At 39.6% G+C, this 23,646-nt stretch overlaps 1 protein-coding gene across 3 annotated transcripts in view; it reads right to left on the bottom strand.

The window, feature by feature from the left end:
* The window catches only part of LOC117825914 (galactosylgalactosylxylosylprotein 3-beta-glucuronosyltransferase 1), a 76,425-nt gene that overhangs the window by 10,326 nt on the left and 42,453 nt on the right, over positions 1-23,646 (bottom strand). For all 3 annotated transcript variants that reach the window (XM_034701899.1, XM_034701901.1, XM_034701900.1), the window contains exons 3-4: positions 4,556-4,729; positions 1,205-1,347 (exon numbers count right to left, since the gene is read on the bottom strand). In XM_034701899.1, the coding sequence (XP_034557790.1) occupies positions 1,205-1,316 (112 nt within the window). In that variant the 5' untranslated portion in view covers positions 1,317-1,347; positions 4,556-4,729. The remainder of the gene's footprint in view (positions 1-1,204; positions 1,348-4,555; positions 4,730-23,646) is intronic.

Here is a 23,646-nt window from a genome sequence, read left to right on the forward strand (position 1 = left end):
TGGTAATCTTTCGTCACTGTTCTGCCTGAGTACCATTTGCACCTCCAACATAAGGAGGATCTTTCTGCAGCAGATAGATTAACACAATCTGCTGATGGCCAGATGTTCAACAGAGGCTGCCAGTGAGCACGCTGCCAAAAACCCTCTAGCTTCTCTTTTTAAGAGCATAAAAAAGGAAGCTAGTGTGCGTAGCTGGGTCAAATGACACTGCCAAAAAACACTTTTTTAAAAACTCTATTGTGTCTTCACTTAATCCCAGAAGATATCAAAATGACTAAAGGCATAAAATTGTAAACGGAGAGAACAAAATGCTTATGTGCACCTCTCAAGTCTTAACTTTTCATATTCAAGGTTTTCACATAAATGTAACACATAATCATTTCTATTGATCTGTCTTCACTGGTGTTGTGTTCAGGCTGTCTCAAGTAGTTTGTTTAAACCTGTTTTGTTTGTTAGACGCTGTATGTGTGTTCCCGACTTTCAAAGAAGAGGGCAAAGAACATTATTGATTTGCTGTTGCTCTAATTTGGGCTTGTTTACTTTTCAGCATACTTGACATTTTACACTGTTGGTTTATGATCTCTGAGAGGCTCATGAGTTTGTGTTTTAATGACTCACACTGGTGTTCAGCCATGGAAGCAAAATATTCCATGAAAATTAGAAAGCAGAAAAACATTTATTTTATTTTCTGATGAAACAGGAATTGAAATTAACTTCCACCGAATTTCAGAGAGGTAAATCTGGTAATCTGGGAGTAGTTTGAATCTAAATGAACAAGATAATTAATGGATATGCTGTTTTACACTAACATGTTGTGTTGTTCAGAATGTTAGTTGGTAGGCTGTGATTAATTGTGGGGTTTTTTTATAATTCAGAGCAAGTTAATGTCAACATTAGAGAATTATTCAGATTGGACAAATCTAGAGGATTTTATTAAACCAACAGACAAAGTCTATTACTTAATTAAAAATGTCTCCTCTATGTACAATATGTGATGCTAACTTCCAAGTCTTAATCATGCACATAAAATGAACAATGATGAGGTTTATAATGAGCAGACAAGTGTTATTGAGCTCTGATGAAGCTGATGGTCATGGTTTCTGAGTGCCTCTAAATGGCGGGCCTGTTGTCTAAACCTGAAGTGTAGTGTTAGGTTCAAGGACCCACTTCAGGTCTGATACTGCCGGTGAAGTGTACTGCGTACCCTTGCGAATGGCGAGGAGGGGAGCTATAGCGCTTTGGTGCCAAACAGTGATGAGCAACGTCCAAGGTAACACGATCAACACGATGGCAAGAATATCTCTTCTCTTCGGCATCTCCAGGATCGGTTATTTGGCTCAACATTACCTGGAGAGAAAAGAGGGACATATTATCAATTTTTGCATTTTATAGCACAGATGGAAAAACAACCTTTGACAACCCTGAAAAAATGTACTCATATCTGAATTGGAGTTAATATTTGCATAAAAAACACGAACACAAACACATCACATTCTTACTCATTAATATGTGGTTCTCAGTCACTTTATAGAATACATGACAATAACCTGTTGCGGAAAGATCATATTAGGATGACACTGGATGACAGCAGCATTAATGATAAAATGTCATTTATGAAAGTGAAAAAGAGCCTGGGGGGCACACGAGATGTGTGATTTCTGTTGATAGAGCTTTTGAAACAAATACTCTGCAGCAGACTGAGCAACCAAAAGACTGACGCGATGCAGCAGGTATTTATTTTTTACCTCTGCAAAAAATAATAATTGAAGAGGTTTTAAAATAATACTGTCACAGCCAATGGATGGAAGGTCAAAGCCACTGAACGAGGCCATGAAAGAAGCTTTCGCCCTCTGCCAACCTGATGAGCTCATCTGTGCCATCACTGAGGACGGGCAGTGACTTCATGCCTTGTGCAAAAAAAACCCTATTCACCGGCCAAATGGCAGGAAATGATGTCACCACACTGCGGGTGGACTGGCAAATGTGCAGAGTCCAGACCATTTTGTACAGCTTTGAATCCCTCTCAGAAGTCTAACTGCAGCATAAACAGAGTATTGACTAAAACCGGGAGTGGCTTTTTAGACTTAAAGTTTATGCTTGAAACCACACTGAAATACTGAGGCTGAAGCTGCATGTCCCAGTCAGTCACTGTAGCTGTCCACACTAGCGTGTTAAGATGTGTTGCATATAAATGATCACAGACTGATGTGTTGAAATAACATTTAATGAAACATGGATGACACAGTAGTAGTTTGTCAAAGAAAGAAGACCTGCAATGTATTCATCTTGATTTGGTTACTGCTCCTTTAACTACATTCTTGCTCATTTACATTGAATTAAAGTATGACAGACCTCCCCTTCCCTCTTAGGGTCAGCCTCTTCTCCTCTTAAATGCTTCTGGCATAATGCCTAGCACTAACAGGGAAAACACAGTTATTAACCGATCTGCTCAATTAAACAAAGGAGAAAAGACATAATGTGAGTCCAGGTGTTTGCCACTCAGATTTACACATGAGGAAACCAGTCATCATTTCCCATAGTAATCCTGTTCCCACTGCTGGGAAAGGTGACAGTACATGGAGGTTTAACACAGTTGTACAAGACAATTATTTTAATTGAGCTCGGTAAATAAATATCCCATTTATGTCTGAGCTATCAGATAATAATGGCTTAAGTTTAAATGGTTACATACTGTGCACATTTACTATATTTGTTTGATTGATATAGAAATTGGCTGTATGGAAGTTTAAAGGCATGATTTTAGAAGAGCTGCTATGCAGTGCAGTCTTTGTTGGAAATGTAATCATACGTGGCCCTAGATGCTTAAGCAGAAGAGCAATATGTACAGAAAATAACATTATCCACTTTGCAAGTCCTTGAACGAATTGCATTGAATATTCACTGATAAACACATAAAAGTAGTTCTTGTTTGCCATGTTTCTGTTAGGAAGAAGACAAACACACAAACTGAGGTGAAATAAATTATTAAGGTGCTTTTCAAAAGTAAAAGGTTGACCATGTAAAAGCTGAAGATGAAGAAAAAACACATTCGGACCTTTTCATAACCCGAAATAAAATTATTTTACACATGCTTACAAATACCAAAAAGCAAACAATTCCTTTAAGTCTATATAATTATGTCAACTCTTTCTCCAGCACATTTATAACTCTTTCAAAAAGTGTAATTGGCGGATGATGTTAATTTCATGGTTTGTCTATCATGTCTAATAACTTTTGTTCTTTGTAAAGGAATCAAGGAACAAAAAAGGACATCTACCAATCAGAGATCATTGGCTTTGCTTGATGATAATGAGGTTTTGACCTTGTGCATATGCCACTTATAATGGAAAGTATCCTTGTTGTCAAATGCATAACTGTGGCTGGAAAATAATCTTATTTACATTAGGGGTATCTCAAATTTCAGATTTTCTGTGAAATATAAATAGTTTTCCATGACATGTTTAATTACCCCTAAAACAAACAAACAAGCATAAAAACAAAACAAACAAACACTTTCAACCAGGGCCTTTTTTTAAAAATACAAAGTGCCTTTGGTAACCTTCACAGGGTTTTACCAACAATTTCAATGCTTTCCATAAAGATGGAGGACAAAAGAGAGCCTAATTAAGAGTAAGGAATTAGCTGAAATGAAGGGAGCATAGACAAGAAATACTGACTCATGGTTCCTTTTGTAAATAAAGGTGGCAGAACGCTGTGTTCCAATAATACGGGCAAAATGTCAAGTAAAGTCAAAGTTTATTTTTACAGCATATCTAAAACCACCGCAGTTGACCAAAGTGCCAAGTCTACAAATCTAAAAACATAGTATCAATAAAAATTAAATATGAGTTAAAAAAGCATTAAGGCACAATAAATAACAAAATAAGAGGAAAGTAAATAAAAGCACATAAAATGTCAGAATTGTCACACTCAACTGGTATTAAAGGTCAATGCATAGAGATACGTTTTAAGCAATGACTTTTCCACAGTGGGGCAGCAGCAACCACACAGGCTCAGTCACCCCAGTCTTAAGCCTGGACCTTGGGACATCCGAAAGCATCTGTTGTGTTGACCTCAGTGCTCTGTCTGGAGCATGTAGGTGCAAAATCTCAGACAGGTATGATGGTGCCAGTCTGTGAGAAGTTTTAAAAACAAGTGATAAAATCTTAAGCTGGATCCTGAACCTGAAAGGAAGCCAGTGAAGAGGAGCCAGAACGGGCGTGATGTGAGTCAGTGGACATGCAGCTTGTATGTGAGAGTATGTTTTGTTACACCCATGTTGGTTAAATGTCCTCATCTTTCCAAGTCCACACCTCCATGTTTGGAACTACGCTTCCTGAGATTCGTTGTCTCTAACACGAAGATCACGATGACATCATTTGGCCTAATTTTCACAGAGTTTCTCCAGAGCAAACGGAGGACTTAAAACTCACAGAGTTTTTTTTTCTGTCGCATGGAAACTGACCGTAACGTGTGAAATCAATTTAAATGCCCCATGTAATAATATATTAACACCATACAACCGAACAAATGAAAAAGGGCTCCGGATGCTCACCCACAGTTAAAACTGGATCATGGCACCACAGTTGATGTGCAGCAGGAAAGACCACACCACATACTGGACAAGCTATGTAGTGGTGACGTTCTCCATGACACCTCAGCCAACCATTTCCTCCTCCTTCAGCTCTGCTGTGTCTTCCCACACAGACAGACAGCTCTGGGTCCGGACCTGTGAAATACAGACATTTCAATATGATCAGTTTCAGTGAGTGTTCCTCTCTTTGTATTTTTACAGTCTGCACCTTGATGTGGCCTCTATTACACAGTCAAGGACATTGAGTCGGGTTTAAACATAGCAGATTGGACAGGGCCTAAGAGTCAAATGCCTCACAGAGATTCTTGGCTGGACCTTCGTGAGCATTGTGGCTGTGTGATGTCTATTCATTATCTAACATCAAAGGGCCTGGGCTGAAACTACAGCCGAGGAAAAAGTGTGTCAGTAAAGTAATGAACTCGAATTTGAATGCACATTATTCAGATTCACAAGCTGAATCCCTCCCCTCTGATACACCACTGCTGCTTTATAATGCTGAAATTAATACTGTATATTTTGATAATAATTTTCACCTCAATTCTTTCAATATGATCTGCAGAGAAACACACTGAGTGTTTTTTGTCCTCTTTTTTTCTCTGCATAATGTGGAAACTGGAAGAGGGTTAGTCACAACTCCATTACTTGCCAACAGTCTGAAGTGGGGGATGTTACAAAAATAAACTGGCATCATATCTTATTCAAATACATCTGAGGGAACGCTGCTTCTATGGCAGCTTATGCCTCAGTCAGGCAGTGATGTCTGCATGCTGCATCAGCTCCAAAAGTGATGGCTGCAGACTGTGTTTCCGGGGGCTTTGTAACAGAGACTCATATAAACTGCTAATACGTAGGTTTAGGAGAATGAACAGCAGGGGTTCCAGAATCATTTTACTGAGGCACACTGTTGTAAAAAAAAAAAAAAAAAGGCACATTTCCTGCAATCTAGTCATGCAGTTGGGGGTGTTTGTGCTTGATGGGCACAAAAACTCAAAACAATCTATTTTCAGATTGCTCTGACTCATTGTTCAAATTCAAAAACTAAAGCATCATACATCCGGGAGTAGACATCAGTTGTGTGGAAACAGGAGGAGAAGATGAATACCACCAACTGTCTTCATGGGTTAGTGAAGCTTCTGCTTTATGTGCCCTCTATGACAGACAAGCAAATACTGCAGTGATAGAAACCGTTCCTGTTACTTTCATGCATGTGGACTCACAATGACAATGTTGTCCCACTGATTTATGAACAATACTCCCCTCTCCTGTGTGTTGTGATGGAGCTAAACAGAAGGAAATAAAGTACATTACTACAACAAACTGCCAAAACATCACGTCCTCCAACAGGCCACAGCAGCATCTCATTTTTATAAAGAAAGTGTTTAAAGAGGGAAAAACAACATTGCATGAGCTGGCAGCTGACGGAGCTGGAACTCTTACTGCCAGAATATACAGAGCTAGAAATGCTTGCTTTGTGATATAAATGCATCCATGGACCCTCATTGACACAGAGTATTATAAACAACCATTAAAGTTAGACCTTGTAAGGTAAACCTGTAACTCCTTTCTAAAAAGAACCCCGGCTACCAAAACGTATTTTCCTATATGATCAATGTTTGTATCAGCTTTATAAAAACGATAATAAAATCTCTCAAAATATCTTAGTTTGTATAAAACTGGAAAAAATATTTTCACTTGTAGGCCGCCATTGTTCTTTGCGTCGAAATGATGTTTGGGTAGTGACGTCATTTGGTTGCAACAGTCTGTTTTCTTCATGCCTGTCAGCTGAAGCATGTGATTCCTGGGTGCTCTGTGAAGTTATATTCCGGATCAGACTGTCTGTACAGTAGCTGACTGCCCTCACTGAAAAAGTCATCCTCTGAGAGGAAAAGATCCAGAGACTGACTGTCCTCCTGAAACTGTTTTTTCAGCTCATTTTCACAATTAGCAGCATTAACGTGGTCTTGAGTAATAAGTTGGTGCGCATCAGCTGGCCACTGTGTGTTTTTCCGTCTGAGTTGCAACATCACTCTTATTTGGACAACACTGTACACTTATGGACTGCTGTGTTGACTGATCGGAGGACTCATCGTCAGCTTCCTCCGTGATCGTGGTCGTGGTCGTGATCGTGCCCGATGGTTCGCCATCAGAGGCTACATCTGCAGGTGCGGGTTGTTGACATCCCCGCAGGAGCACATCCAGCATCTCCTGCCTATGGCGTTTCCTCAAGCGGACTTCACTCTTTTCCCGAGGGCATTTTGTCTGTTTATGAATGAAAACTGACGGCACAGCATTTGGCTTCAGTCTCCGTTAATGACTAGCAGCACCTGTGAGCTCTTTCACCAGCGTGGGTCGGAAGTTGTGTACGTCCAAAAGCAATTTCCCACTCCTTTCTTCTCTTTTTGTCTCTTGGAAAGCTGTGTAGACTTACACCAGTCCCCTTGTTTCCCTTCGACTGGAAATTACACCCAAACGCACCATAGTGTGGCATTATTATGGTTTTCACGTTCCTGAAAGCCAGCGAGTAAACACGGCGAAAACCAGAGGCTCGGCAAGACGCTACCATTACACATCAACCCAGCTTGCATTGCGCTAGTAAAATAATGGCTGCGCTCGTAGGTTAGAATATGTGTTATAAATTTCGCTCTCTAAAAAAATAACAATTATTTATGTCTATTTAACAAAGCATTCTAGTATGAGACAAACATTAAAGCAGATTTATCCCTATTAGTCCCCACAGTCGGGGTTCCTTTTAAGGGAATAATTAAGCCTTCACTGTATATTTCAGCAATCATAGGTGAAAAAGGTACACTTAATATGCTTATTTATGCCAACCAGATGAGAAATAGTGACTTTGTTTTAGTCCCAAATCATTAAGTGCCAAAACAGGCAAACATTTATAGCCTTAAGAAATGCCTCAAGAATTATTAGAATCCATGGTATTTGGTGGATGTCCTCTGCCCCTCTGTGCAAATTATGACAAGCTAAACTGAACTTTGCCAAGTGCTAAGTTGCTGATACTAGTGTTGTAGTCAAGACCACATTAACCGAGACCAAGACATGTTCGAGACATTTAGGGATCGAGACCGAGTCAAGACCAAGGCACATATATCAATGAAAAATCGTCATGAGAGTTAACGAAATAAAAGACTTCTGTTTATTTTATTTAAGTTTGCTTTGAATGCCATTGACAGCAACAAACACGGTTGGATTTTGTCTTTGTTGCCTTTCTTTTGACTCTTTAAATTTCGTTTTTTTCTCTTATGGTGGTCTCAACCGGTCTTGAGACCAAGACAAGACTGAGTAAAAATGCTTTCGATTCCGAGACGGGACCAAGACGTGAAATAAGAGGCCTTGAGACCAAGACCGGTCTCGAGTACTACAACACTAGCTGATACAATCATGCTAACACATTAAACCAAGATCATGACCTTGATAAAGGTTGAAAGACGAGTCAAGCAATAATGATGAATAACAAAGACTAGCTCTTAAAAATCAGACTTCTATGCTAGTGATTTGTGAACTTGTTAACATGCTGTATTAACTCAGGGATTGTCAAGCTTGGATACAACCTTACAGCACCGCTAACATGTCTGTTACATTTTAGTAAGACATGAGCACCTCCTTTAAGGTGAGTGACACATTCTCACTCTTCGTGGACTCAAATCTGTTTTGTCGGACTAATGTGCCCAGAAACATTCCTCCACAGCCACAATGATGTAAAGACAAACTGTTAACAAGGCCTCTGCACCTCACCAGCACCCAGTTGACCTGTTAGTGTCTTTGGCACCTAGCCTTTGTGATGTGGCAAGAATACACACCACAAACGGCAGCAGCCGATGGCAGACAATGAAGCTTGACAGCCTTTCACATCAGCACGAGTTAACCAGCTGTGAAGAGAACACCTGCTGCTGATTAACAAAGAATTACAGCAACAACGCAAGTGTGAAAATTATTGTACTGAATGTTGAACTAACAGCGTGACCCCCTAAAAGAGGTTGGGTGGGGGTGAGGCAAAACATTTCCCTTGTGGGCAGAACTGACTTTGTTTGACTGGATGAGCTCCTGTGATGTCTCTAAATGATCCTGCAGCCAACATATATTTCCTTAATGATGCACTTACAGATTTTTCCAGCCTTTTAGCCACATCTTATGGTCTTACTCTTAAATGATGGTATCTGCTTTTCGGACAGTCATGTCACATTGTTGTCAACCACTGTTGTTCAGGCTATAAAAACACTTTCACATGTACTAAATAGTAAACTTTGATTATTTATTACACAGTCCCTCACACTGACGGGTATCAGAGCAATCAGGTCAGCACTGCAGGCTCACACATTCTCCCTGTCTCTTCTACCCTCTTCCAGATTTGCAAAGCTGAGTCTTCAAAGACGAAGTCAGGGGCATGATTCCAACTTTGTAATTGAGTCTGCCCCTAACTTCTGAGCCTCCTGGGCCCCCAACCATCTCCTATTTCCCGGGGACCAATAATAACATCATCTTTTCCTTGCAAGCTTTGCGGCAATATTTTGATGTACTCTCCAGTCGACAGGGAGGAGAGGTTCCCTGGAGATAGTGTGTGCTGGTGTGTCCAATCGTCTCCCTTAGTTTAAAAATTCATGGTCTCTGACCATCCTGGCGAAGCTCAGAACAGTTTTCAGGGATACATGAGGATTCTTCGAAGACAAGGAGCAATAGATCATTATTGATGTATCTGTCACTGCCCCAAAAACAGCATCGCCTAAGGGTGTTATTAAAAGTGAATTTGGAATGTTAGAGCATTGATTCAAACAGCGTTAATTGCTTCTGAAGTAGAGTAAGCCAAGAGCAGGTGTTCTGTCAATGCTTTCTCTGACATTTTTGCTTTTTATATTGTTTTGCTGTGACAGTGAAAGCAATGAAACAAAGAAAAAAAAAGTACAGCTTTGGGCTTGGTGACACTGGTATATTCTGATGTGAACTGACAGCTAACACTGTTACACATTTCATTGCTTTCAGGACAGAAAGAACAATGCAAGGCACGTAGGGAGGGACTACACATGCCTATGCATATTCTGCACGAGTGAATGCAAACCTAAGGTCCTTTAGCCTGAATGACATTAGAAGGCCTGGTTGTTCACCAGTGTTCTAACACAGTATACCAACCTATCAATCTACCATTCCATACAAAGAGAGGAACCGTAGCACAAAAAGGATGAAAAAACAACTGCAGACTGATTTTTGTGGAGATGAGAACAATCTGTTTTTAAGACAGAGGTGCACTGAAGCAGTGTGAATCTTTTTGGCTGTTTTTCTCACTACGATTAAACTAATTTGTGTAAAGAAGAGGGAAACAGACTCAGACACGCTGAACAACCCTAATTTGAAATTTTGTGCAGAGTTGCAATGATTGCAAATGTGTTTTCAAAATGCAAAGAGGAGTGCCTTCATTTTCAAAAATTAAACCCAACACAATAAAACTAAGAATGTTTGTGTTGCTGGAGTATACAACAGGCATTTCCTTTATTTAAACCATGCAAAGAGGAGGCTCTGTCTGGTTTTCCTTGCATGTGTCCCCTATGCTATCAGTCCTATTCGTAATCTAGTTGAATAAGAGGTTACCTTATATTCCAGTTTCTGTAACTTGTCCCATCAATATCACTCACACCTGCTATGGAGCAAGACTCTTCAAAATGTGATCCTCTCTGCATGAAACATGTGCCTGCAAAGAGTCAGGCTAATAATAGCAATGCAGGGAAAGCAAGGCAGCTACTGTATGAATGCTTTGATTGCCTGTGAAAGAAGGGACAGCTATGTTGTTCACAATCATGTGTTGTAAGGTTCATCTTAAATCATGCTAACTGGACTAAAAAATGGATTAACTGTTCAGTAATTATAAATGAAAGAGTGTCTTTAGTGTAGTTCATGGATATATAACAGAACATGTCAGCCTTTAATCTGCCGGATTTCACTATTTTGTAAGTTGCAGAGACGCCAAACCACTGTAAATGCCGTTTGAACAAAAAATTAGCTTGAGGGTATAGCAGTAAGTGCTGTTTCTCATGCTTGATTTACATGAAGACGGCTGTTTAATTTTCAGGAAAACTCGAACAACCCATTAGCTGTGAGCATTGGTCCTGATTGATGGCCCCAGTCTATGCCTGGATCAGGCTGCCTCAGCAATGATAAAAGATTTAAGAGCACCAACCTTCAGGCAGGTTCTTCTCTGCTGATATCTACGGGGGATAGCCAAGCACAGCCCACCCTTAACTTATTCAGACTAATTTATAGTTCAGCTCACCCAGGGCACATTTCCAGTGCTGGACCAGGAAGCATCATGCAGTCTCTCACAGCTGACTGAGCAGACTGACGGAACTCTGCCAGGATTGTAGGGGCTGCCACTGAGACATGGACCTGCCATGTCAGGTCAGTTCTTATCAAAATGAAGTCAAGGGAAATGTCACAGTGGGGAAACCACACACAGAGAAGGAAGTAATAGATGCACTGTCTCATATCCCCTGCAAAAAACGACATCCCATTCTGAGTCAAGCAAAGAGAGCATCATTAGTGAAGTAAAATCCTTTATACTAGACATTTAAAGTGTCTGACACCAATATTTAATTACACAGTAAATCTAAGTTTATAGAGACATAGTGCGATGCATCATATGGTACCTCAGCAATAGAGTAGATATAGAGCACATATAGCTCCCACCCACAGGGGAAACAATTCATTGCAGTCCATTGACTTTGTTACAAGAACATGACTCTCTATCTGCTAAGACAAACAAAAATAAAAGACTGGACGGTGGGATGCACTGATACTGTTGAGAACCAAAAACTACATGTTTTAATAAACATCTGAGGACAGTAACAGATCCTTTAGGACAACACAATTACACACAGGCAATAAGAGACATCCACCAGCTAGCTATGCAAGGTTTTGTAATTTGTTAGGTTACATTAGCTCCTGATTTAATGTACCCATCAAACAGTTGTAAATATCAAAGTATTTACTGATTGCCTGTTAGTGAAATAAATAAATAAACAAGGTAAATAGATGGAGCACTCAATTCTCTCTCTTCCTCGTTATCACAGGGTTCCATTATAGTTTTAGCAAATAATAACTTTTATTTTAAGCTATACCTGCATATATTTTGTTAGCATTTCAGCACTTAGCTGCAAGTTGTGGTAGCATTTATTTTCCCCTCTGGTGGGCGTGGTTTACAGAGTATATCATTCTGCGCTCTGCCTCTTACAAAGTCAATGGAGATCCATGAATCATGGACCCTGAAACACCTAGTTCTGTCAAATCTAAACATATCATTTCTAATTCCTTTCTATTAACCATTTTTAGCAGACTTGTTAATATATAATGTTCTTTGTGTGAAAAAAAAATGTGTGCAACTGTCATTTATGCTGATCTTCAAAACAACTTTATTTTTGAGTCGCCCCGTAGTGACAAGGAATCTAATTCTAAACATTTGTATGCTTCTTTGTGTGTGCCATGAACATAACAAGCAATATCAATTATGATGGGAAGGCCTTTGTTGGCATTGATAGAAAATCAATACATTACAACCTTCAGACAGCTTCTAGGTATGATTCATGGATGTGAACTTCAACAGTTTCCAACAATAAATAGCCCGGTGTTTATCTCATTAAAATTTTTTGCTGTAGTGGACATTGATTTCAACCGCATGTGACATGCTTTGCTCCGTGAACAGGCCTATTATGCCTCAGCATAAGGCCAAAGGTCGACTAAGGGAGCTCCAAGATTCATTAGCTAATTAAAACCTTCATCCTGAGAGAGAGAGAGAGAGAGAGAGAGAGAGAGAAAGAGAGAGAGAGTTCAGGTGTTAGACTCTCCTCTGCACCATCTCTCGCTCACTTCAACATGCTAGCACTGCTGAGTTCCTTAATGAGGGTTCGACCATGGATTTCTCCACTGCAAGATTCCCCTGCGTCAAAGTCCCCCAATTATATGCTCTTGTGGAAGGAAAATATATATAATTATGAATCTGATCATTGCTAATTAAGCCTCAGGGATTTGATCCAATACAGTGGCAGCGTAGCCAAGAGTTTTGTTTGGAAAAGTAAATAATTGGTGTGAATTGGGAGGATTAACCAAGAGACATTCGTCAAAACTTTCCTTGAAAGAGTCTTTGGCGAGAAAAAATATTATTTGCAGGACAATAGTGTAATTTCCTCTGTCATATGTAGGACTCAGCATACTCTAATCACAATCAAAGAAAATGAATATTATGAAAGGAAAAAAATACTTCTCCTTCTATGTATCAGCCAGGAATAAGGAAAACTGAGATTTCAAGTCAAGACTGCTGTATGAAAAATGATAAGCAGAGGCCCTGGTGACCAGAGGTGAAGTAGGACAGACAAGCAAGTGGGTAAAATGGAGTGCAGCTCTGACAAATATGAAAAAAATCTGGATTTCTCTCAGGTGCCAAGTGTGTGAAGTATAGTGTTTGGTAGCTGCATGCATGAATTTAAATCAGGCAAGTGTTTGATGATAGAATCTGTGCTCAGCAAAGCCTTTCCCAAGATAAGCACAGGTTATAAAGATACGTCTGATGTAGATGCACTTGGCACAAAACAGTTATGGACTCCTACAAACATACCTGTTTACTCATGTCCATCTCATGTGTTTTCTTAATTATATAATTAGTCAAAGTGTTGGTGTACATGAAGTCCCTCTATGACAAGCTGTCATTAGCATTCAACCTGCCCCCCAGGAGACAGCTAATTTGTGGAAGAGACTTATTTAATAGCTTTGGTAATTAGTGGAAGGATACATCAGCATTATTATTGTTTCCTGTGTTTACTACATGTGTGACTCATTCCATTTGCTCAAGCCTTAGTGTGCTCTATGAATATTGTAGCTACCTTATGTGTCAAGATAAAATAAATGAAACATGAAGTAGCATATAAAACTTGTTTTTCTTCACTTCTGTGTCTTGCGAGTTCCTACGAACACATCTGCTCTTTTGATTTGAATTTAATGGTGCTCATTATACTTTCCTTTATTGTACATTATCATTCCAAACTGTAACACGGATGAGCCATAACATTATGACCACCTGCCTAATATTGTGTAGGCTACCCTCTCGTCATGTCTGGGTAAAAACATCCCTGACCTACAGAGGCATGGGCACTACAAGACTTCTGAAGGTGTGCTGTTGTATCTGGTTTCAAGGCATTAGCAACAGATCATTTAAGACCTGGATGTTACAAGGTGGGCCTCCATGGACTGTACTTGTTTGTCCGCTACATCCCACAGATGCTGGATTGAGATCTGGGGAATTTGGAGGCCAAGTCAACATTGTCGTGCTCCTCCGGGTCACCTTCTTGTATTGCTCTGTGGTCCAGTTCTGATGTTCTAATGCTCATTGAGCTACAGGAGCTCTTCTGTTGGATCACACCACACAGGCTGGACTTAAATCCCATCAACGAGGCTTGGTCCCCTCTACTAACCTTGTCATAAGTTCTGTGGTTTTCTTTCGTTGGACCACTTTTGGTCGCTACTGACCGTTGCAGATCGTTTTTTGTAATCACTAACAGGTACCATTGAAAAAAAGAGAACCAATGATATCCACTGTACCTGTCAGTGGTCATAATATAATGGCAGATCAGTGTGTATCAAAATCAGCTAAACACACATGCACCAGTGACAAGCAGTGACATTTATAGGGCTGTTTGGTAAAATGTCAGTACAGCGATGACGTGTAATATTGGTCTAATAGAGAAGCAAGTCAGCTTTGTTTTCTTCTTAATGCGCCTTTGACATATCAGCCAGAGTTCTCATAATCTACTCTTTGCCGGCCTTTCAATCATTGCTTATCCCTCACTATTATTATTTGTCCTTTTACTAGGCTTGTATGCTGCTATGCACAGTTGCATCCAAAGAGCACCCAGGGGCAGAGAAAGATGACACCAACAGAACAGTGTTGACACAGCGACTGTGTGTCTGCTGATGCTACATTACAGAGGTGTCACTGAGTCAACGGAGCAATGACTTTGCTGAGATAAAGAGGACAGCAGTGACTGGCGGCATGTCTTTGTAGGAAATGCTGTTGCCAAATTCATAGGTGCTATAAGGTTTCATGGGCGCTGTGGGAGCATCTGGAAAAAAATACTTTACAGTCTCACAGTAATGATAATGGGGGAGGGACACTACTTTGAACAGTCTCCATCCAAATCCAATATCCACCAATACTTGTGTGACTCAAATCTTGTATTTGATAACTCCAGAAATCTAGCAGAGACTAAAGGGTAACTTGGAAAAAAAATCCCTCCTCATATAACCTCTGTAAAAATGCTACTTGAAATGTTAAACAACTGTTTTTGAAAGCTTGTGACATAAAAGGTGATGTAAAGATTTAAATTATTGGTTTAAGAGAAACCTTTTCAGATAACTGCTGGCTATAGAAATATTGGTCAGACAGACATGAGAGTATGAAATCAATCTCCTCATCTAACTCATGGCAAAATAACTAATTATTTTGAACGGTATCACAATTTCTACATAATCAACAATTAATAGCAAGAGCCTTTTCAGGTGACCATGGTATTTAGAAAAGTGCTGTTAAATATATTTTTGGTATATACATCACATTCTATATCCCTTCGAAATAGCAATAGCTGATGTAATTTTTCCTTTTCTATACATTTGATGCAAAGGTGACTCAATTGTGCACTGTCTCTTCCTGTGACCATAGTAACATAGTGCACTCTCACGCTGGCTTTTGCGTGTGACAGTATTACTGTCCTCCCTCCTGACGGTGATCAATAGCCAGTAAGCTGAAGGAAGCCCTCCTGTTCTGCCAACGGACAGTACCATAGCACAGCGATGAGTGGGTGGCTGAAGAATAGTCGAGGTGGATCGGCCCAGTTTCTTTAATGAGCCCCCTCGGGGCTCCCACATTATATGTGGAAATGGCTCCAATTAGGCTTTCCAGCTATAAAGTCCACAGGAAGGAAGGCATGGACACTAACAGAGTTAGAGGGGAGGATATGGAGGGGACTGAGCCACAATCAGGTTTTATCAGAGCTGCATTAAACACTATTTTCTTAGCCCGTGCCTCTATGTGATGCCCAGTGACTGCTGATGGCACAATTCAAAATCTTTTCCCCCTCCAGTTTATAGACCCGTACTATGGCACCGTGAATCCTCATAACTGCGTCTTATGTTAAAGCACAATGATAATTCTGGTTTTGCGGTCAATGGCTTTCAGTACTTGGCATCAGATGCCAATGCATGCATATTTCATTTGAATAACATCTCAATTTGCCTGCAGTCTGCAGATTACCATAATTATCATATTTTCAGCCCAAATGGAGCCTTGTTCAGTCACAAGACATTTATCATATCCTCTGTACTGGAATGTAGATAAATAGATTTCTTGGTTGGTAACTAATGGACCTTTTTTCATGAACACTTTGAGATTACACATCATCATATGAGGCTGATGATTGTATTCCTGATGTTTGACTGACCCCCTGGCCTGTTGACCTTTTATATAGCACAAGGATATTTGTCAGATAGCTAGAGTGTAAACATCAAGCAAGGGAAAGGTCATTGGATTAACACAATCATTCATCTAGATTTAATCAAGTTATAGTGACAAGTATTTCTTTGAATTATTTATCCCATCATAGTCCCATCACTATGACCCCGGTGGAGGCCACAAGCCGAAACATGTTGGTCGAATAATTACATTATTCTTTATACTACAATTGTCGCTGGAGTTTGGACCCTTTTAAACTTCCTTTTCCACCCCATGCACTTTGGAAGTAGGCGGAGTTGTGCCAAGATATGTCAGTTTACCATCAAAGTCTTGGCAGTGTTTGAAATATTCTGTAACTTTAATTGCGTATAACAGTGGCTGATTGAGTGGCTACAATCTCAACAGATTTCTAAATATCCCTCTAGTAAGAAAGGTGAAATTATGTTGATAGCATCTTAAAAGTTTGGAGTTTAATGTGTTTTCTTTGACTTTCTGAAGCCAAATTTATCTTGATGACTTAGAGATGTCAGCGAGCAGAGAGTAATGACCTGTTTTCACTCCATGGCTGATGCATTACAGAATTACCTCTGGTTGAGCATTGGAGAGGACTTTCGCCGGCTCACTATTGATGAGCCTCTGGTCCAAACCAGACTGACACATAGATTTTTATGCAGCTCTGGGTAAAGGCAGAGCTGGAAATTTGAGCATATACAGCCCATATCTGCAGTAAGGTTAAATTGCCTATTACCTCAACTTGATGCTGCATATCAATCCCAATTCACTCCTTAACCCTGCCTCTTAGCCCTACCCCATTCACATCTAGAGGTAGGTCGCCCAAATTCCTGTTGGGATGGTGGGTAGGGCAAAGTGTTAGGGCTGCATGTGCTGTCAAATGGCGATTTTTCAGAGGTACACTTCAAATATAGTGTTATGAGAAATATTCCAGAATGCTTTGAGAGTCATAGACATCATCGTTAATAAGATTTGGAAGTTAAGAAAACCTTTGAATTATCTCATTTTAATGCTGTTTTAATGCATTATGATCCCTTTCTTTTGAACAAGCATTAGAAAAATTGCTAGTATGCTAACGTCTCGGTATAAGAACTTAGCAAGCTATTGATGACTTCTTCATATCAGGGTCTTGAAGGGTTGTCCCATTTCATAGGGGGATATTCCAAAGGGCAAAGGGGGACTTGAAAACAAGGGGTAGAAATGAGAAATGGGATTGAGCCTTAAAATGTGTCAGAGTGACTTGGCAAGATAAAAAAAACAACAAATACTACTAGCGAATAGTTACAAGCACCACATCTGGTTATATGCTTGAGTCTATCTATTCATTTGTTTGTTTATTTACCTGTTCCCTTGCTTGTGCATCTACACCTACACTATCGCAACATAACTGTTTGGATGATATCTCTTCTTTTTTTTAATGAGATTTTATATTGTGCTAAAAAGCAGCAGTGATAGGTCCTAGCCAGGGGGTGCTACCATTAGAGACCGAAACAATGCGTCACTGATTGCTATGGGGGAACTCACCGAGTGGGTGACATGCTGGTTGATGGTAATATATGATTTCTTTCTGCTAAGGGTTTAGTCATGTTGTTATTATTTAATATCACATACACCTACTACAACTATCCGGTAAGACTCAGCAGACATTTTTCTTGCTCCGTCAATGTTCTTTCTGTTGAATGTTCAAACACTGATTGAAGAGTCTGAGAGACTCTCGAGGCTGAGACTGCTCTAACGAGAAAAATATGACTCTGATTATAACTCACATTCAACCAGGCTCAACAGTTGCCTAAATAATCAATACGTTTTGCCACAATTTCTGACTAAATCAAACAACCCTTGTTCACAGAAAAATCCCAGCTGTTCCAAGGATGCATCATCATCATCAGCATTCCAACAGATTAAATCATACAATGGCAATTCAGCAGGAAACCGTGCTGTGAAAATTCATCACTGAGAGAGAGAATATTACAAAATCCAGCTCATTATTAAATCACTGCAGTTCGGACATCTACAGAGCTGAGATGATGAGGAAGGCCAACATTTTTACACTCCAGTCAAGTCAGTTTTTACCTTTGTGAAGTTTTTCTGACTGCTTTTGGAATTTAGATTAAACTAACACTGCAGTGATATTTAAAATCTCTATGTCAAACAATCAACCACAGGATTTGCAGTTTCATCAAAGCCCAGTTTCTTTAGACCCATATTAGCCTGTGGAGAACACAGCTCATACAATATGGGTGATTTTGTATAACACTGACAAAACAAACTATTACCATTTGGGTTTATTTTGTGTTGTGTCTTATTTTCTACTTTGCAGCTATCCTTGCAATACTCATGTGTCTAGTCCTGACATAAATTGGCAGACTATTTTGCACCAAGCAGCTTTACAATGCTGAACTGAGCAGTAGTTTAGATGAGGTGTTGTAAGTCACGGTTAACTGCTTCATCATCTGTTCATTTTTTCCCCCCAAATTCCAACAAGCATCAGTGTTGGAATTCAGATCTGCACCATATTCTTTGGGAGATGGTGCAAATCTGCTAGGCTTCTCAGACATATATCACCTGATACAACTAGAATAAGCTTTGAGAGACTCCTTTACTAGCATTCAGTGCAAAATGCTTTTAACTCATAGAGATTGAAAATTCATGCTTCTTCTCCCAAGCACTACAAGTCATACACTATGCCCATAAAAGGGGCGAGAACAAAAGCTATGATGGCCCCACAGGGATTTGTTGTGGCTGTGTAACTGCGGGGTGAGGCAATGTTAGTGTATCCGTCTTTGCCTCCCAAAGGAGATGGTGCAAATCTGCTGGGCTGTGCTCTAGTTGAGGCTGTTGTCCTGCTAACTAATGCTAGTTGGCCAGGCCTAGGGCTGTCCATGACACACACTTACACACACTAACACACTGATGAGGTCTGATGGGCTTCAGGGTGATTCAAGCTCTTTAAAAGCCTTCAGGATCTCCCTGTTTCTATGTTCGTGCAAGTCGATGTGTTTCTATTCATGCCGGTTTTCTTTTTTATGTGTGTGTAAAAAACAGCTGTGTGTTATCTTCTGTTTGTGGGGTTTCATCAGACATCTCAACACCAACTTTTACAATTCCCCAGAACCTGGCTGAGACTTAAAGCTGTCCTAGTTATCTAATCTTGCAGGAGCTCACAGGTGCAGGTACCATACAGGGCTGCAGCCAGCTGGCTGGAGGATAAATCAGAAAATGTCTGGGAGACTGAAACGCTTATTTGGGTCATGTTGGTTTTCTGGTGGAATGGACTTGTATAAATGCTGAACTTCCAATGATCTGCTGTGTTCATTTTGGCCTTTTGTATACTTAAAAAAAGATCTGTTCATCTCGATTTGGCATTCTGCTTTGCTGCTGTTGCTGTAACTGTGCCATACAGCTCCTCTGTGAGCGGTTTACACTCCAAAATCAGGTCTGTGCGCTGAATAATTCAATTTTTAAGAGGGAAATGTTGAGAGACATTTCTCATGATAACAATGAGATTGCAAACAGTTACATCATGTACACAACACTTTCTTGCTTCTTTTCACCACAAAATAACATTAGCCATGTCGGAGAAATCTGTATCCTTGCAAAAAAAGTGCAAAACATTATGCAACCAAGCTCCGAGCTGCTGCATGTTGTACTTGAAGCAGTTCGTACAGTATTACAGAATATTTGAAGAGCTTTGACCATTCTTGCACTCTTTTTAAGGCTTTGCATATTTCAAAGAAGTCATGGATTAAAAACTAATAGGCAGTTTAACTTTAAGGTCAAAAATGTGCCCTCATTCATGCAAGAGACTTTTTGAAGATACATTAAGGTGTATCAGAAAGCAAAAAAACTAATTCCCCAAAGCCTTATCATGTCATTTTCTTGTGTAACATTGTTTTAGGTCAAGCATTCATAAGCTTGCATGGCTTGCAAGAATTAATGCTACAGAAAATTGCTGGTGGAAAAAAAATGTAATTGTAGTTTAAGAGGTAAACCAAGAATATAATGGTGCTTTTAACGCTTCCCAAACCACCAAATGTGTGTTATTATCTTTGAACTGCTTATTTCCCCAAAGTGTAAGTAATCACATACAATTATTATGCATCATGCTTGAAATTTCATCATTAATGCCAATGATTCAGCAGCTAATGCCCTAAAATTGAAATGAGAAAACGTAGCCTGCAGACTTTCTTCAGAGCAGGTTTGTGTTATTACAGAACAAAGAGTGTGTGTAACAAAGGGCAGGGGATCTGCTGCAAAGAGCTCACAGTAGATTTGGTGGTGCAACAATGATGAACAAAGTCTTCTCTGTAATGAAAGTAACAAGCTCACCCTCACAAAACCTAAGGAGGAATTTTAAAGATTGCCTAGTTTGCAGGCACAAGTAGAAAATACAATGGATTTTGTTGGGAAGGTGCTCTCTCACTTAATAATTTATGTTCCAATTTCTTGTTTTACAAAACCCTAGGTCTCTCGTGTGTTTATCATCCAGTGCAGGGGAGGGACGCAGAATTCTAGAAAGAACTGGAAATTCATTTATGGTTAATAACAATGCCTGGAGGTTGGATAGAAAAAAGAAAGCTTTTCTAAACCAGCTTTACTGTAGGTCAGGACATACATTATTGTAAGCTATTCTAAACATATACTGCACTGTTGTGTATATGCTTAGTTCATTAGAGAGTGATGTACTGTTTACGGTATTACTCTGGATGCTGCAGCTTTTATATGGGCTTAGATTAACACAAGAATGCAATTTTGTTTCTGAACATACAGTACAAACTTTTTAAATCTAATTTTATCTCTTTACTATGAAGTTGCGTACTCTCTGTTAACTTCTAACAAGATCTATTACAAGAATAATTATACTTGTAAAATGACATAGACCAGAGACCAGACTCCTCAGCTTTGAATCAGCTTGATGGGATTCAAATTTGTATAATCAACTGCTCGCTATACATTTCTCACTTTGCTAACATTCACATTTGCGAGAGAATTAGCTCATGAATGCAAATCGAACAACTACATAACTGTGAACTGGCATTAGCTCCCACCGCTGCTGTCTCAATATCGAGGGTACTCAAGCTTTAGTGCTGAAAAAAATGTAAATGGACAGCAGTATCATCTCAAACATAGATTAAAAGATGACCCCCAGTGCTGAGCACAAACACACTGGAGGCCATTAAGCACAAATTGCCTTTCTGTCGTAGAAAAGAGCCATGATGGTTGTATGTGTGCTAGAGGGATGATGTTCAGCCCTAGAACGCATGGGTAGTGAGTTTTCTACACCCTTTTAGATTTGAATGCGAACCTAGCAACATCACTGTAAGAATCATGTAAAGAAGTTATGATTATCAGGCCTGTGACCCAGTGTAAAAGGAAGGTTTTAGTGTATCTAGATTTATAAAAAGTGAATATTGACCGGCATAGTTTAATAAAACTCAAGGTGCTGAAATTGATTAGTGCTAGGAGATTTGCACAATTAACCCACACTATCATTTCTATTTTAAAAAACAGTGTAAGATTTGAAGAGAAGAATTGACACAAGAAAAGAGTGGAATTATATTGGAGGTATGTCTAATGGTTAAGCTTGTCTGAGCTTTCTCTGTCATCCACTCTCTTTTTTCTGTATCAAGAAAACACACTCAAATATAATCTCCACTCCTGCCTTCTTATTCCCTCTTCACTTCTCTTCTCCTCTTTCTCCACCTCATCTTCCATTCCTCTCCCTCAGAAGACAATTTTTTCCCTGCCTCTTTTTTTTATTAACTTCCTCCCCCTCTTCAGACCATCTCCAACCTCCTTTCTTTTTCATCTCTTTCCTCCATTCATCTTTCCCTCTCTTTCTCTCCCTCTGTCTTTTTGACTAGCTCTCTCTGGGGGCGGATGTGTCTCTGTGGCTCTCCCCAGATCTGGAAAGGACATCCTCTCAGTTTAATTCAAGTCAACCCCGGTCTCCTGGTGCTCCAAGACGCAGCATGTGTGACAGCTCTACAGAGACAGCCAGAAGGAACAGACAAGACTCATCTGCATACACGTATGAGAATGTGTGTGTGTGTTTGAGAGAGAGAGGGAGTGCATTTCAGTCAAGCATGTTCCAACTGTACTCCCAGCAGACTGAAGGGGTTAATTTCACCCTGGCAGCAATAATGATCATCTATAAATCTACGAGAGGCTGCTATGTTGATTAGCTGGTGCTAATTCAGCTTGCACCAATTAAAGGGGTTGAGAGTGAAATCTAAATTATTACATAACATATGCTATTGGCTCTCAGCTCAGAGGAGAGACTGTGCTCTCGTCTCTGATGGACATTCTTTTCTTATATATATTCTTGTACTGTATACCTTCTTGTTTGCAACTGTAACTGCATGAATTTCCCTGTTGTGGGACGAGTAAAGAAGTATCTTATCACATCTTATCTTAAAACGATGATCGTGAAGATTTTAAGTAATGCTTCCCTTTCTCAGGTGTTGAGGATACATATGAGCAAACATTTTTCTTGGCACCAGTTTTAAGTGTTGATTTCATTGGAGTAATTTGAAATTCCATAATGCATACCAAGAGTGCGCTAGTAGCTAACATTTAACATTACATCAAACATCTAAGATCAAAGAATAAATAACCAGAGGACTGTATAAATTAGGGTATGGTTGTCTAATGATGGATTTTTCTATTACGATTTATAGTTTAATTTGAATAGTTCATTGCAATGACTCACATTTCTAACTGCATGTTTAAACTAACAGTATTTCACATTTCAAACAGTAAGTCAGTCGCAACTTATTTAGCAAGTGCTTTTGACTTGTCTGATTTAGTTTCATCCACAGGTCTGTGGTGTTCCGCACACTCTAAGATAGTGCTCTGTCTGCTTTTGAGATGCAGTTTCCTGCTGAAATCAGTCTGATTAGCTACACCTGTGTGCTTAGCACGTAGGTGGTAGCCCAAACTCAAAGTACTTGGGTGATATTTTAATTCCATTTGACACAAGGTGCATATCGCTGTTGGCTTGTCAAATGAGATTGTATTTGAGTTTTAAGGATTTCAAGCTGTATTCAGGGCTACATACAGTGTCATATTCGACAAGCCTATGGAGAGCTTGTAGGTAGTAGTTCAAACTCAAAGTTCTTTATTCTTGTAAAAGAGGCTCTTAATAGGGATGGGCAATGATTTTTGAATATATTTTCACTTTGTAAAATTCCAAGAGTTACTTCAAATATTTTCTTATTTCAAATGTACAATTTTTTATCGTTTTGACCGGTGCCTGGTTGTAATACTATTCCCTCCAGATGGTGGCTATAGAGCATCTTGAAGCTGTTTGCTGACTGCATTGGGAAACAGAAGAAGAAGAATGCTAACTGCATTAAATAGAAAAAAAAGAAGACAACATTAGCTATGGTCTTGGTGATTTTCTCCATTTCTGAATCTCACACTACTACACATGTATTTCCAGAGACTGATCATGGCTGTAAAATTTTAACATACACACCACTTCACAGAGACAGGGACATAAAGATCCAGACAGACGCTGTCAGTGACCGCTACTAGCAGC

This window comes from Notolabrus celidotus, chromosome 14 (genome assembly GCF_009762535.1).
Source record: "Notolabrus celidotus isolate fNotCel1 chromosome 14, fNotCel1.pri, whole genome shotgun sequence".
In the NCBI taxonomy this organism is placed as follows: Eukaryota; Metazoa; Chordata; class Actinopteri; order Labriformes; family Labridae; genus Notolabrus; species Notolabrus celidotus.